Source organism: Cokeromyces recurvatus (assembly GCF_025118155.1).
Source record: "Cokeromyces recurvatus strain NRRL 2243 chromosome Unknown BX663scaffold_5, whole genome shotgun sequence".
NCBI classification, from domain to species: domain Eukaryota; kingdom Fungi; phylum Mucoromycota; class Mucoromycetes; order Mucorales; family Mucoraceae; genus Cokeromyces; species Cokeromyces recurvatus.
The window spans coordinates 721,613-734,290 of NW_026251391.1; the positions used below are offsets into that span (position 1 = coordinate 721,613).

At 30.2% G+C, this 12,678-nt stretch overlaps 7 protein-coding genes across 7 annotated transcripts; 2 read left to right on the forward strand and 5 right to left on the reverse strand.

Moving 5' to 3' along the window:
- The first annotated feature begins 457 nt into the window (after positions 1-457).
- Positions 458-2,808, forward strand: BX663DRAFT_500469 (amino acid permease/ SLC12A domain-containing protein). Its single transcript, XM_051526327.1, has 6 exons — positions 458-651; positions 736-808; positions 885-1,037; positions 1,104-1,229; positions 1,307-1,421; positions 1,497-2,808. Exons 1-6 carry the CDS (start codon positions 527-529, stop codon positions 2,498-2,500), a joined length of 1,596 nt encoding a protein of 531 aa, XP_051385632.1. The 5' UTR covers positions 458-526; the 3' UTR covers positions 2,501-2,808.
- A 1,084-nt stretch (positions 2,809-3,892) lies between these two features.
- On the reverse strand, positions 3,893-4,583 carry BX663DRAFT_500477 (uncharacterized protein). Its single transcript, XM_051526328.1, has 2 exons — positions 4,271-4,583; positions 3,893-4,207 (listed from the first exon to the last, which is right to left on the reverse strand). The coding sequence occupies exons 1-2, from the start codon at positions 4,300-4,302 to the stop codon at positions 4,030-4,032; spliced, it is 210 nt and encodes a 69-aa protein (XP_051385633.1). The 5' UTR covers positions 4,303-4,583; the 3' UTR covers positions 3,893-4,029.
- On the reverse strand, positions 4,492-5,548 carry BX663DRAFT_484132 (uncharacterized protein; the record flags this gene model as incomplete). Its single annotated transcript, XM_051524534.1, has 2 exons — positions 4,492-4,767; positions 5,387-5,548. 2 exons carry the CDS (start codon positions 5,546-5,548, stop codon positions 4,492-4,494), a joined length of 438 nt encoding a protein of 145 aa, XP_051385634.1.
- Positions 5,549-5,627: 79 nt separating this feature from the next.
- On the forward strand, positions 5,628-7,146 carry BX663DRAFT_468329 (Six-hairpin glycosidase-like protein). The gene is made up of 6 exons (XM_051524088.1): positions 5,628-5,710; positions 5,769-5,857; positions 5,946-5,996; positions 6,055-6,103; positions 6,165-6,480; positions 6,562-7,146. Exons 1-6 carry the CDS (start codon positions 5,670-5,672, stop codon positions 7,096-7,098), a joined length of 1,083 nt encoding a protein of 360 aa, XP_051385635.1. The 5' UTR covers positions 5,628-5,669; the 3' UTR covers positions 7,099-7,146.
- A 46-nt stretch (positions 7,147-7,192) lies between these two features.
- Positions 7,193-8,917, reverse strand: BX663DRAFT_529789 (class 3-domain-containing protein; the record flags this gene model as incomplete). Its single annotated transcript, XM_051530270.1, has 6 exons — positions 7,193-7,563; positions 7,627-7,782; positions 7,853-8,304; positions 8,367-8,422; positions 8,483-8,763; positions 8,836-8,917. 6 exons carry the CDS (start codon positions 8,915-8,917, stop codon positions 7,193-7,195), a joined length of 1,398 nt encoding a protein of 465 aa, XP_051385636.1.
- Positions 8,918-9,654: 737 nt separating this feature from the next.
- Positions 9,655-10,820, reverse strand: BX663DRAFT_429950 (uncharacterized protein; the record flags this gene model as incomplete). Its single annotated transcript, XM_051522767.1, has 4 exons — positions 9,655-9,916; positions 10,110-10,490; positions 10,549-10,585; positions 10,724-10,820. The coding sequence occupies 4 exons, from the start codon at positions 10,818-10,820 to the stop codon at positions 9,655-9,657; spliced, it is 777 nt and encodes a 258-aa protein (XP_051385637.1).
- A 100-nt stretch (positions 10,821-10,920) lies between these two features.
- Positions 10,921-12,523, reverse strand: BX663DRAFT_500490 (uncharacterized protein). Its single transcript, XM_051526329.1, has 5 exons — positions 12,465-12,523; positions 12,296-12,408; positions 12,029-12,229; positions 11,825-11,964; positions 10,921-11,764 (listed from the first exon to the last, which is right to left on the reverse strand). Exons 1-5 carry the CDS (start codon positions 12,486-12,488, stop codon positions 11,136-11,138), a joined length of 1,107 nt encoding a protein of 368 aa, XP_051385638.1. The 5' UTR covers positions 12,489-12,523; the 3' UTR covers positions 10,921-11,135.
- Positions 12,524-12,678: the final 155 nt, after the last annotated feature.

The window sequence follows — 12,678 nt, forward strand, 5'->3', positions numbered from 1 at the left end:
TGCGAAGAAACGGCATGGTTTCTAATAGCACGACTTCCATTTCTGAAAGCACGAAATTGATTTTGATTGTCCAGCGACAACAGTTTTGATTGGCTGCGACATTGCTTATTAGATTCACTGTACAAACATAAAAACAGGGTCAAGTTTAATTAATACTAAAAATAAGCCACATATTATGCGCCACTACAACTGCTAATAGTAATAAAAATAGTTTGTCATACAATAACTGCAGGTAAAAATTAATTTCCTTTTATTATTATTACACAAGCATATTAAACTTTGACGTTGGTCAAACAAAAAAGAAATGAAAAAGAAAAAAGAAAAGAGGCCCATTATTATTCATTAAAGAAGTGGTAGATTCCTTTACAGAGTAGCAAGTGTTCGGAAATAAAAATTGATAATCTAATTTATTTTACCAAATTTAGTAAAAATAAAAAAAAATAAAAAAAAATAACAGCTTCATTTGATTGAACTGTCTTTTTTTAGTCTGTTTTTTTTTTCTTTCTTTTCTTTTAATTTTTGAAATATGTTTGGAAGAAAGAAGAGTCATAACGTTGATAAATACAGTATAGGAGGCAGCAGTGGTAGTGTTCAAAATGAAGTGATTGAGGAAATTGATATGAAAGACATGAAGATGATGGATACTATAAGGTCACGTATACCAACACCAGATATGAAAAGACGAACTACAGAGCATAATGGTTTTAGTGAAGATGCTGATAGTCTATATAATAGAGGGCAATCAGGATCTATAGGGGACGTTATTGACGATAAGCCTAAATTACAGAGAGCATTGAAGGCTAGACATGTAAGTTCTCTATGGTGGTTATTACGTAATATGAAACCATGGTTAAATCTAAATGCTTTATTTTTTTTTTTTTTAGTTGACCATGATTTCATTGGGTGGTACAATTGGTACAGGTTTGTTCTTAGCATCTGGTGCGTCTGTAGCATCTGCTGGTCCTGGTGGTGCATTAATTGCTTATGCATTGATTGGTATTATGGTTTTCTTTACAATGGAATGCCTTGGCGAAATGGTATTTAAAGAGAGAAGAAAAATATAACTGAAACCTTAGTCTAAAAAAAACACTTTCTTAATTTAGGCAACTTATCTTCCAATTTCTGGCAGTTTTAATAATTACGCAGGTAGATTTGTTGATCCCGCTTTAGGTTTTGCATTAGGTTGGAATTATTGGTATAATTGGGCTGTCACAGTCGCAGTAGAATTGGTAAATAATAACAAGCCAAATGTTTAAAAATTGTAAACACTAATATATATATATATATATATATATATGAAATTTAGACTGCAGGTTCTATGGTTATGGCTTATTGGTTACCTCATGTTCCAAATTATGTTTGGTCAATTATATTTTTAGTTATTATCTTATCTTTGAATTTATTCTCTGTTAAGGGTTATGGTAAAATCAATACTTTATATATATATACATATATATATATAACTAAAACAACTCATACAATTTTTATTATTTTAGGCGAAGCGGAATATTGGTTTGCATTAATTAAAGTATTAACAGTTATCGTCTTTATTATTCTTGGTATTTTAGTTGATACAGCTGTTTTGGGTGGTCATTATTATGGTACATCAGTCTTTAATTTCGGTGGTATTCAACGACAAGGCATTTTGAGTACATTTTTAACTGCAGGCTTTTCATTTCAAGGTACAGAGTTAGTAGGTGTAGCAGCAGGTGAAAGTGAAAATCCTCGTAAGAACGTACCTAGAGCTATTAAACAAGTCTTTTGGCGTATTGTCTTGTTTTATATTCTCTCTATTTTCATCGTTGGTTTAATTATTCCTTATAATGATCCTAACCTTTTAAAGGGTAGTGTAAGTGATGTTGCTATCTCTCCTTTTACTTTGGTCTTTGTTAAGGCTGGTATCCCTCCTGCTGCACATATTATGAATGCTATTATCTTAACGACTGTTTTATCTGCTGGTAATTCTGGTTTATATGCTTCAAGTCGTACTCTTTTAGATCTTGCAATGGAAGGAAAGGCTCCCAAGTTTTTTAAAAGAATTACAAAGAGCGGCATTCCGATCTATTGTTTACTTTTAACAGCTGTTATTGGTATGCTTGCTTTCTTAACATCTTTGTTCGGTAATGGTGTCGTTTATGAATGGCTTATGAATATCTCTGGTGTTGCTGGTTTCATTGCTTGGTTAGGTATCGCTGCTTCTCATTTCCGTTTCCGTCGTGCTTATGTTTTGCAAGGTTATGATGTCAACGATCTTCCCTTCAAGGCCAGATTCTTCCCCTTAGGTCCTATTATTTCATTCAGTGTGTGTTCATTTGTTGTCGTTGGTCAAGGTTATAGTGCCTGGAATGCTAGACCTATTGTTCCATCAGATCTTGTCGCTGCTTATATTGGTGTACCTATCTTTTTTGTATTCTTTTTAGGTTATAAGATTGTTAAGAGATCAAAGTTGATTCCTTTAATTGAAGTGGATTTGATTTCAGGTCGTGAAGAACTCCAGTAAGTTTTTTTTTCTATTTCTGATATTGAACTAAATTACTAATGATTTATTATTGTTTAAAGGGAACATACATTAGAATCTGATACTGAAAAGAAAAATGATCCTCTTGAAGGTGTCAGTATATTTAAGCCTTCTACTTGGAAGCGTATTCCTTCAAACCTAAAGTCATGGAGAGATGCTTTCCATAACTAACTTATTTATATATGCATGCATGTATGTATGTATATCTATATATTTATATATGTATATGCATATATATATTTCCTCATATATATTTGTAAATATTATATCTTTAATTCCCTCTCTTTGACATACTTTCTTTTGTTTTTTTTTTTGAAAAAAAAAAAAAAAAAGATATACATATATAGTAGACAGTAAAGGGAACTGATTCTAAAACAATATATTACATAATGTATAATAATATAGAATAGTAATAAATTATTTAAACAAACTAGTCATTTTCAAGTTACTTATTAAACTTGTCAATTCTATAAATATCAACTTATTATTTCTGTACATGTCTTCCTTAATGTATTATTTAGGAATAACTTGTATCAATGTATGTCACCTATATTTGCTACTAACTAAATTAATATGTATATAAAGCCTTACTTAGTTGATCATTGAAACCAAAACGTATTTATATATACTCATATTTATTTATGTTATTTTAATTTTTCAGTATGATAGTAGCCCTTATATTTTTCCTACAAATTTTGATGAAGTCTGATAATAAATAAAAGATGGATCCTATGAATTTAATCTTTTATAATCAAGCATTTTTTTTTCTTCTTAATATTGTTTATAACTGCAATCAGTAATGATTATGTGATAATAGATTATATAAATAGCAAAATTAGCCAAGCTCTCTCTCTCTCTTCTACAAACTAATCACTCTAGTTACACAGGAGAAATAAGGGAGTTAGCTACTATTCAAGATAAGTATATCAGACACGACAATATAGTATTCTAGGATACATTCATGACTAGTTACCTGCTATAAGTGAATGTATTTTAATTCTATTCCTTATAATTTTGATAAGAATTGAATGAATATCGAACTATTTCCTTCAAAGAGTATACAGAAAAAAGAATTTTTGTTAGTGAAAGGATACACTAAACTAATCAAAGACTATAATCTGCTGTTAAAACAGAACGAAATATACTCATTTATAGAATAAGAAAGAAAGAAGGAAAAAAGAAGAAGATAAAACTGTTATTATCGTCTTTCCTAAATCATCTTTATATGCAATTATAAAAGCATAAACAGCAACTTTATTATGTAATAATAATAATAAAACACTTTGAAAACTATTTATAGTAATATTGTTTACAGTGAAGCTGGGAAATATTGGTTAATTTAGAAATTTGAATGGTGATAATAACAAAATAATTTAGTGCTTACTAAAAAAAGTATTGGCGAAAAACCAAAAAATGATGGGCTCACCAATATTTTTAAGTAATCTCAAAGCAACATACCTGCATTAAATAACCAAAGTGATAACTTTGGCGAAGATTTGCTATTGTTTCCTTCATTCCGGTTTTGACGCTTCTTTTCTGCTACAAATACCAGAGCGTTTACCTGTCTCTCTCAAGCTCATCAAGATCTTTCGAAAGTTTAAAACAGCTGCCATATCTCGATTCCACAGCTTTCGTGGAATTTCCTTGACTTGTTCAAGGTTGGCCAACAGACAGTTACGATTTTTACATCTAATAGTTCAATAATTATTATTATTCTCTGTCGTATTAATACAATTCATACTGCTACTTTACCTCAATAAGTCATGACATTTTACAGTTGGCATTTTGGCTCTCTCTTATGGGGGCGAGGGTTGGCGACTGTTTTAAACATTTAACTTTCGTACATTCGTCCAAAGCAATTTGCTGCGCATATGCTAGTTTAGGTGGAATATAGCCGGCATTTTTGCAATATGAGCCTTTGTGTTTGGCAATCAATTGTCTATATAATTTCGTTGTTTCTTTGAGGCGTGTTTTTATTTTCCAGATTTGGTACCATCTTGCACTCGTCTTAGGGTAAGACTCAAGAATACTTTAACAAAAAAAAAAAAACTCTTGTTGACATAGCTTTTCAAGTCAAATTCGATATTTCTCACCAACTCACTTACAAAGATATACTTGATAAAAGCAAAAGTGGGAGTGACAATTGTATTAATAATATCTACTAGATCTTGTAATGGCTTGATATATGCCGGCTTCCAAATGTTCTTTACAGTTGTCTTTACCGCTATGACACGTTTGTCGGCTACTTGCTTTCAGGATTTTTGGATGGAGTATTAAAAAAAAAAAAAGAGAATTACTTTGCTAGTTTATTGTATAATTGAGGAACAAATGCAAAGGAATAAGAAAGAGAAGAGAGAGAGAGGTAAACTCTGATTTATAAAGTCATATACAAACTACTTTTTTTTTTTGACATATCCCGACACATATATATTTATCATTACTATTATGTTTTTCTTTGCCTTTATCAATAACTATCAATTAATCAACCAAAACCAGGTAAATAAACTTTAACATGAACTCTTATCAATATCTTATTAACAATTAGAATAAAGCTGGTTTTATAATAAAACCCTTGATCTGCATGTTCCAGTTATATAAGCCCATTATCGATAAACATAGTTTATAAGAACATGTGCGAAATTTTTTGTTTTCACGTATATATACATCTCAAAGATATAATTGGATTGTGAAGACTGATCAGACTCTAAACACCATTAATTAGGGCTTTAATAAAACTGTTGATATATATTTTCTTATACATACCTCTCTCCATACTTGTTCAAATTAATTATGCGTATCAGTCTATAATAATAGTTTTTAAAACGATGAGTTTAATCAAGGGCGCAAGGTCAGAGACTATAGACTCACGTATTTAACTCTATATTTTCCAAAACTGAATTTAATTGAAAATTTATGGGTTCTTGCAAAGAGGAAGAATCTGATGGCTAAAGGCTCTTTATTCTTAAGAATCGCTGATTCTTGAACAACAAATTTCCAGTGCTCAAAACAACTTTTAAAACGGCCAATCATTTTTCATTGTAGAAAAAAAAATTATTTAATTTTAATTCATGCTGATATCCATATAAGATAAGAAATCCCGAGATTTTTTCATTTTCCTTTTTCTTTCTTGTTTATTTTAAGTTTAACAAAAATGAGCGATTTAGAACAAAGTTATGTACAATGGAGAACAAGGTTAGTTATTTATTGTATTTTGTTAATAGTCTATTTTAATAAATACTGCATGTTATAGATATTTAAGAAGCTATGAGGATGGTTTATACGTTTATTATAAAGACGAAAAAGAAGGTTTAAAAGAAATGACTTGCTCCGAGGCTCATGGTAAAATAATTTATTCTAATAAGAAAAGAAAAGAAAAAAAAAAAAAAAAAAAAAAAAAAAAAAGAAAAAAACTAAAAATATATAATAGGTTATGGCATGCTTATTTCTGTATTAAAGCGTAATCAACAAGATTTTGATGGTAAATCATGACTAAATTAATGACTGAAAATAAAAAGGGCTCATGTTATTTAATTAAGGCTTATATAGATACTTTGCTCGATTTAGAAATAGAAAAGGATTAATGCAGTAATGTATTTTAACATTTAGCGTAAATAACTTTATTTATTTATTTATTTATTTTATACAGATGGCAACAAAAGGTAGATCATCATGGTAGATTTGTTCCAGGTGATGAAGGAGGGGAGAATTGTGCTACTGATGGTGATGTCGACATTTGTACTGCATTATTTGTAGCAGCTAAGGTATGGGGACGTGGAGGACCACATGGTGAAATCGATTATCGACAAGCTGCAGTTGAATTGGCAGGATGTATTTATCAACACTGTATTCATCCTCAAACACATATGCCTCTTATTGGTGACTGGGCAGATCCTGGAGATGATGCTTATTTGTTAACAAGACCAAGTGATTTTATTTTAAGTGGCTATTTAATTTTCTATTATGTAAGTTCCCTTCTCTTCCCTTTTTTTTTTTTTTTTTTTTTTTTTTTTTGTTCTAATAAAATATATAATGTCATATTTTAGGAAGATACACAGCGTAAAGATCAATGGGCTCAAGTCATTTCAGCTATTATAAATACTATTCAAGTCCAACTTAATTTGAATCCTCAAACAGGATTAATTGCTGACTTTTTGAAATTGGATCAAAACAGTGGACTCTATTATCCTGTTCGAGGTGAAGTTCTGGAAAGTGAACATGATCCTGATTATAATTGGAACTCATGTCGTGTACCATGGCGTATTGGTCATTATTATATGTTAACTCGAGATGAACGAGTTCGACCTATCCTTGAAACACAAGCTCATTTCTTTGCTGGTCAACTTGCTAAAGGAGGTGGAAGAGGAGATTGTGGTATTAAAGCTGGATATAGATTAAATGGTGGTTGCTATGTAGATTATACAGATATGGCCTTTGTAGCTCCTGCTTGTTTCCTCTTTTGGCTTCTTGGTTGGAATAGCCAACTAGCTCAAATACAAGGAGAAATGAAACAAATGGAGACTAGTTATTTCGGTGAAAGTATCGGATTATTATGTTTATTAGATGCTAATGTACCTCTTTAGAAATAATAATAATAATAATAATAAAAAACACATATAATATAATAAAATGAAATACATGATACATCATTATTCTTCGTTTGTTGCATTCTGTAAGCTATATTTTTTTTAATCCCTTCTTATTATATCTATCATCCACATAATCAGTACCACCTTCATTTTCACCTAGAATAATCCATTCAACGTCACCCATTAATAAGGCGTCACAATAGTCTGAAGGGAAATGGTCGTTTAAAAAGAAAGGTAATAGAATACGAAATAAAACACGTAATGCCGATTCCGATTTCAATCTACGAATAACGTGTTTATTCAATAAGCCTGATAGATGAAGATAAGAAATAGATCTCATAGGAACAGGATCCTGTGTCAACTGATTCGGTGGATAGATGGAGATTTTGTAAGAAGAATCTATAAATACCAATGTTCCTGGAGGTGGACTATACCAGGGAGGTATACGTGGAATGACATCTATAAGTAAAGCTATTAATATATTCGTAGTTTAATATTATATATATGTATATAAATATATACCATTATTATATACATGATTAAATATTTTGCAGGTTATATCTGAACTGAATGATTTACTAAAATCTTTATCACCAATATTAGGCTGTCCATAGGTGTATAAACCTGCAAAATAGTCAAGCAATACACTATCTGTTTGAATCATTTTTGCAACAAAAACTAAATAATATATATTTTCTTAATGAACATGATTCATCATTATAAACCTTTTTTATTTATTTATTTTTACCTGTTGCTAGTGCACCACCAAGTGAATGACCTGTAATATACAACTTCTTCTTTCCCTCATCATCATTCATACTTTTAAATAATTCTAAAATATACTTTTCAGATTGACTATATAAACTTTGATGTCGAATAATAGCTGAATCATATCCTGCCCAACTAGCGTCAATAGGGTCAATCACATTAGCAAAGATGTTGAAGGAGAGTGCTTTCAAGATTCGAATAATTCCTAAAAATGCCGTGGAGATAGATTTGTAAAAAGAGACATGACTTAAATCGACATGTATACTGGATATGGATGTATTATTTCCTTGAATTTCTATTGCTTCTGTAGCTCCCATAGCATCCCAAAATCCTTTATGTACTTTACCCATAGAGTGGTTCTTGGATGACATTATGTTTGCCAAGCCTGCATCAATATTTGTTACATAATTTTGAATATTTAATGGATTTGTACTATATTAAAGAGGAAGATAAGTCATATACGTTAACCTTATATATATATATATAATTCCTACCCTCTAAATACAAGCATTATATCATTGTCTTTTTCTATTATATAAGCACATGCATTCTATAAATAATGTAATTTTAAATAGACCAGCCTAAACATAGAGCAAACTAATAGATATACCTTATAGCCAATAGGTTTGAAAGTCTTTTCTACAAGAAAACCTGCTTTTTCTAATTCATATTTTACGACTGCAACATCCTCATAGGCAAGTTTACTTGCAACAGATAATGTATGTGCAACAGATAATGAATACTCGGGTCTTTTAAAATTTGTGTTACTTTTTTGCCCATCAGATTCATCTACTAGCTGTGGCGTTTGTTCCTTTTTTTCTTTGATTGTATCATTAATAAGCTCTTCATGAGGAGATTTAAAGAATCGAGAATCACATGCATTTATCATAGCTGATGAATATTAGAACTCCACAACAAAAAAAAAAAAAAAAAGGACACTACTTTTCTTCTTCTTTTACTTACATAAATAACGTTTGCTAGCATGTTGTCCAATGAACTGTCCCATAATAACTCGAATAACTTGATCACTCAACAATAAGAACATAAACCATATAAAAAATTGTGAACGAATAAAGATACTTGCTAATGTACCGAGAATCTTATTATGTGATAAATAGTGAGCAATGGGCCTTAAACGTTTATTTAGACTTGTCAATATATGTGAAATAAAGGGCGTACAATACTGAATAGATTTAATACTAATATAAAACACAACAGGTATCATTATTATATAGGCTGATAGTAAATAACACAATAAAGATAAAATCCATCTTTCTTTGTAGTTGAAATAATAGCCTATTAAGGCAGGGAATAATGCCAGTAATAGTGTAATCTCTACCACCAACTTTAAATTATTATTATTATTCTTTTTCCTATTATCTTGTAATTTCATGACGATACATATAAAAAACTAGTTTACAAATGAGGAAAGAAAGGAAAGAAAGAAAGAAAGAAAGAAAGAAATATGAGGTAATTTGTTGTTGTACATTAATATTTGTTACTATGTGTCTGGGTTTTATTTCAGCTATCATATTCATAAAACAGATAAATATCGTCATCAGTTTTTGCGCTGCTATAGTAACAACTTAACTATAAACACAAGCTGTCCTCACTGTAAAAAAAAAATTCTATTATTTCCTGCAATTTCTACTATGTATTCCTCAGCTTTAAACCAGCTTATTTCTTTATATTCATGATTCATACAGAATTAAACTTTTGTAATATGTGTATGCTATATACAAATATTATATATCAATAAGATTTGCTCTTCGGAGAGAATGATTAGGCTTTATTATTATTTAATTCCTCTAACATCTTCTTTTTAAAATTCCAATATTTTTCTCTAATAGGGTCTTGCTTTTCAGCTAATTCTTTACACATCTCTAAAGCAACTGGATCAATAGACTTATTTTCAAGTCTTGCATTCTGTTCATAAATATCGATATAAGCAATTAGAAGAAAGGGTGATTGAGTATTGGACTCTATTAATTGCTTTATAAAAGGTTCCATTTCTTTGAATGGCTTATTTGTCTTTTCATATAATCTGTATATAATATAAATCAAATTAGATTTTATTATATATCATTATCCATCCCATTTACTTACGCTTTAAGATATGCCCAACTACTTGAATTATTAGGCGCTAATGTAATTTGTTTTTCAGTAAACCTTTTTTTAAAAATAAAAATACGTAAATATTTATGTATCATTAATACACATGTGTAAAAAAGACTTACTTGATTTCTGATTGAATTAGTTCGTTTGAAGGCGCTTTAGGATTATTAAACAAGATATAATAACGATAATTCCATGCAGAATTATTTCGAACATCATAGACTAATAAATCATTGGTAAAAGCTAACTCATGTTCCCATAAGTTAAATCGTTTTACAACCCATTGTCGATAGGACCATCCATGATAATTCTTTGGATCTTCTTCCAATATGGTATTTATAAATTGTAATTCTCTATCTCCGTTATTTAATCGATCTACAATAACTTGACGATGATGCCATACTTGATAATTCTTAATTTGATCAGGTGCAATCTCATCAATGTAATCCAATTCCTTTTGTAAGTCTGAGTTTAAGGCAAATAGGACCTGCTGTCTATAATTCCTAAATAAACTGTCAACATGTCTGAAGTTTTTATTTGAATATAACATATAGCTATTACCAGACTGTATAGTGTGCAGGATTTCTATCGATAATGTCTGCAATAAGTTTTAATACACGTTCAGATTTCTCATTTGTACGTGTCACTGCTCTAAAATAATCCATAGCATCAGAATCTATTTTTTTTTTTTTTGAAGTTAGTATTTGTATTATTTATCACAAGCAATTCTCCTTACAGTCTTTGGCATAAGCAATAGGAACAAGAGGATTAGGTCCATCATCCTGAGGTACAGGTATTACATCACTCCATTCAGGATTTTCGGAATATAACATGTCAGCCATCTTTGTTATTTCAAAACACTTTTAGGGAAAAAAAAAAAAAGGGAAGAGGATAGACTGAGATTAAATACAGGTAATAATAAGATGGGTAATGCTGCTGTTCTTAAATTGCATACATAAATACTAGTAGTAGGAAGACAAAAAAAATTTTTTTTTTTTTCCTTTCTTCTTTATAAACTTATTTACAAAGATGATTCTCCATCCTTGTTCAAAGCAAATAATTTGTATTTGCAAAGCTGAAGATTGTGAGTGGCCTGATGTGAAAGCATCAATTATAAGGCTGAGTAAATAAGTTTATTAATTAGAATTTTAATCTTCTTCTTCACTGTCACTACTGCCGTAACTTGTTAAATTTTCTAAGCCTGTATTTATAGGCTTTTTCATTGTTACCGTATTTTTTGAAATTGTTTTTAAATTAGCTAATACGTTTTGAGGAATAATACCTCCTGCTTTATTATTTTCTTCATCTTTTTGTTGTTGTTGTTGTTGTTGTTGTAGTTGTTCATAATAGGCTTGTTCTTCATAATAACGAATACAGTCTTCTTCTGTATATTCATATGGGTTTTGTTCTGTTGTGCTATCATCTTCTCCCTTTTGTTTTTTTGTTTGAGGCTCTAATTCATTGGATCCATCTTCAATTAAATCCCGTTTTAAATATACATTTTCTGCTGCTGTTTTATTTTCGGCATCAAACCTTTCATAAGATTCACTGATTTCTGTTCTCAATCTTTCCATTCTTTCTTTTTCTAATTTAACTTCATTAGGAACATACACAATTTCATCTTCTTCAACTGCTTTAGGATCTGCTGTTGCCCAACGAACATTCATAATTTCATTATTTTCTAGACTTTGATTCATCATTGCTTCTCTCGCAAACTCGGCATTCGATCTTGATCTGTATGTAACAAATGCAACACCACGTCCTCTTAAAATTCTTACTAAATCGTATGTGTATATGAATAGACATGTATATTTAAGATTGCATAAACTTGATTTACCTTTCTCTAAGGGTCCAAACTGACCAAATTGCCGTACAACTGCACCTTCTGTGTCCTCGTTGATAGCAATTCGACCTACATATAGTGTTCTATTTTCGCGCATAAATCCACCAACACCACCCATGTCTTGACGAAATTCACTAACAAACATCAACTCATTAAAAAAAAAACAAAAATATCTTTTCACTATTCTTCATCGCTTACGTAAACTTATCACGTCCAAAACAATCAACAGTTGTTTCTTGAAGGTCACTTTCATTAGGAATACGATGCCACATGGGACATTTAGGGCCTAAAGCGCACATTCCCTTTGCAAAGTATATACAAAAATATGCATTTTTATTGCGACTACCCAAAGTTTCTCCAGAATCTCTAGCAATGTCTACTTTGAATTTAGGTCTTACGCTGTAATGATCTATTAGCATCTTTTTTTTTTTCTCCTCTCCCAAAAAAAAACAACATATAGATTACCTATGTCTATGAAAATCTCTTTCAAGACCAGAGTAACGATGATGCCAAATGTTATAAGTTCCTCCTTCAGGTCTTTTCTCTCTAAGATATTCTTCAAGTTGGGCTTTAGTTACCTATATGAAAGATAATGAATAATACATGTATTAAAATGAAATAACTTGTTACTTACTTGTACACGTGCAGGCTTCATCATTCTACTTGATTATGAAATTAAAACAAAAAAAAAAAAAATAAAAAATAAAATAGAATAAAAAGGACAAGACAAATATAGCTTGTGACGGGTTGAAAAAAAAAAATCAATCCCGCAATAAAAAAAAAAAAAAAAAAAAAAAAAAAAAAAAAAAAAAAAAAAAAAAAAAAAAGAATCCTGAATTTTTACGTAG

Bases quoted from the DNA above. Each gene is read 5' to 3' on its own strand.
- BX663DRAFT_500469 (XM_051526327.1), top strand. From the start codon at position 527: ATGTTTGGAAGAAAGAAGAGTCATAACGTTGATAAATACAGTATAGGA. The intron at 652-735 runs GTCACGTATACC...TCTATATAATAG, and splicing joins AAGATGATGGATACTATAAG to AGGGCAATCAGGATCTATAG. The intron at 809-884 runs GTAAGTTCTCTA...TTTTTTTTTTAG, and splicing joins GAGCATTGAAGGCTAGACAT to TTGACCATGATTTCATTGGG.
- BX663DRAFT_500477 (XM_051526328.1), bottom strand. From the start codon at position 4,302: ATGCCAACTGTAAAATGTCATGACTTATTGAG. The intron at 4,208-4,270 runs GTAAAGTAGCAG...TTGAACTATTAG, and splicing joins AAATGTCATGACTTATTGAG to ATGTAAAAATCGTAACTGTC.
- BX663DRAFT_468329 (XM_051524088.1), top strand. From the start codon at position 5,670: ATGAGCGATTTAGAACAAAGTTATGTACAATGGAGAACAAG. The intron at 5,711-5,768 runs GTTAGTTATTTA...TGCATGTTATAG, and splicing joins TATGTACAATGGAGAACAAG to ATATTTAAGAAGCTATGAGG. The intron at 5,858-5,945 runs GTAAAATAATTT...AATATATAATAG, and splicing joins GACTTGCTCCGAGGCTCATG to GTTATGGCATGCTTATTTCT.
- BX663DRAFT_500490 (XM_051526329.1), bottom strand. From the start codon at position 12,488: ATGATGAAGCCTGCACGTGTACAA. The intron at 12,230-12,295 runs GTAATCTATATG...AGATCATTACAG, and splicing joins AGAGATTTTCATAGACATAG to CGTAAGACCTAAATTCAAAG. The intron at 11,765-11,824 runs GTAAATCAAGTT...CATACGATTTAG, and splicing joins GTTTGGACCCTTAGAGAAAG to TAAGAATTTTAAGAGGACGT.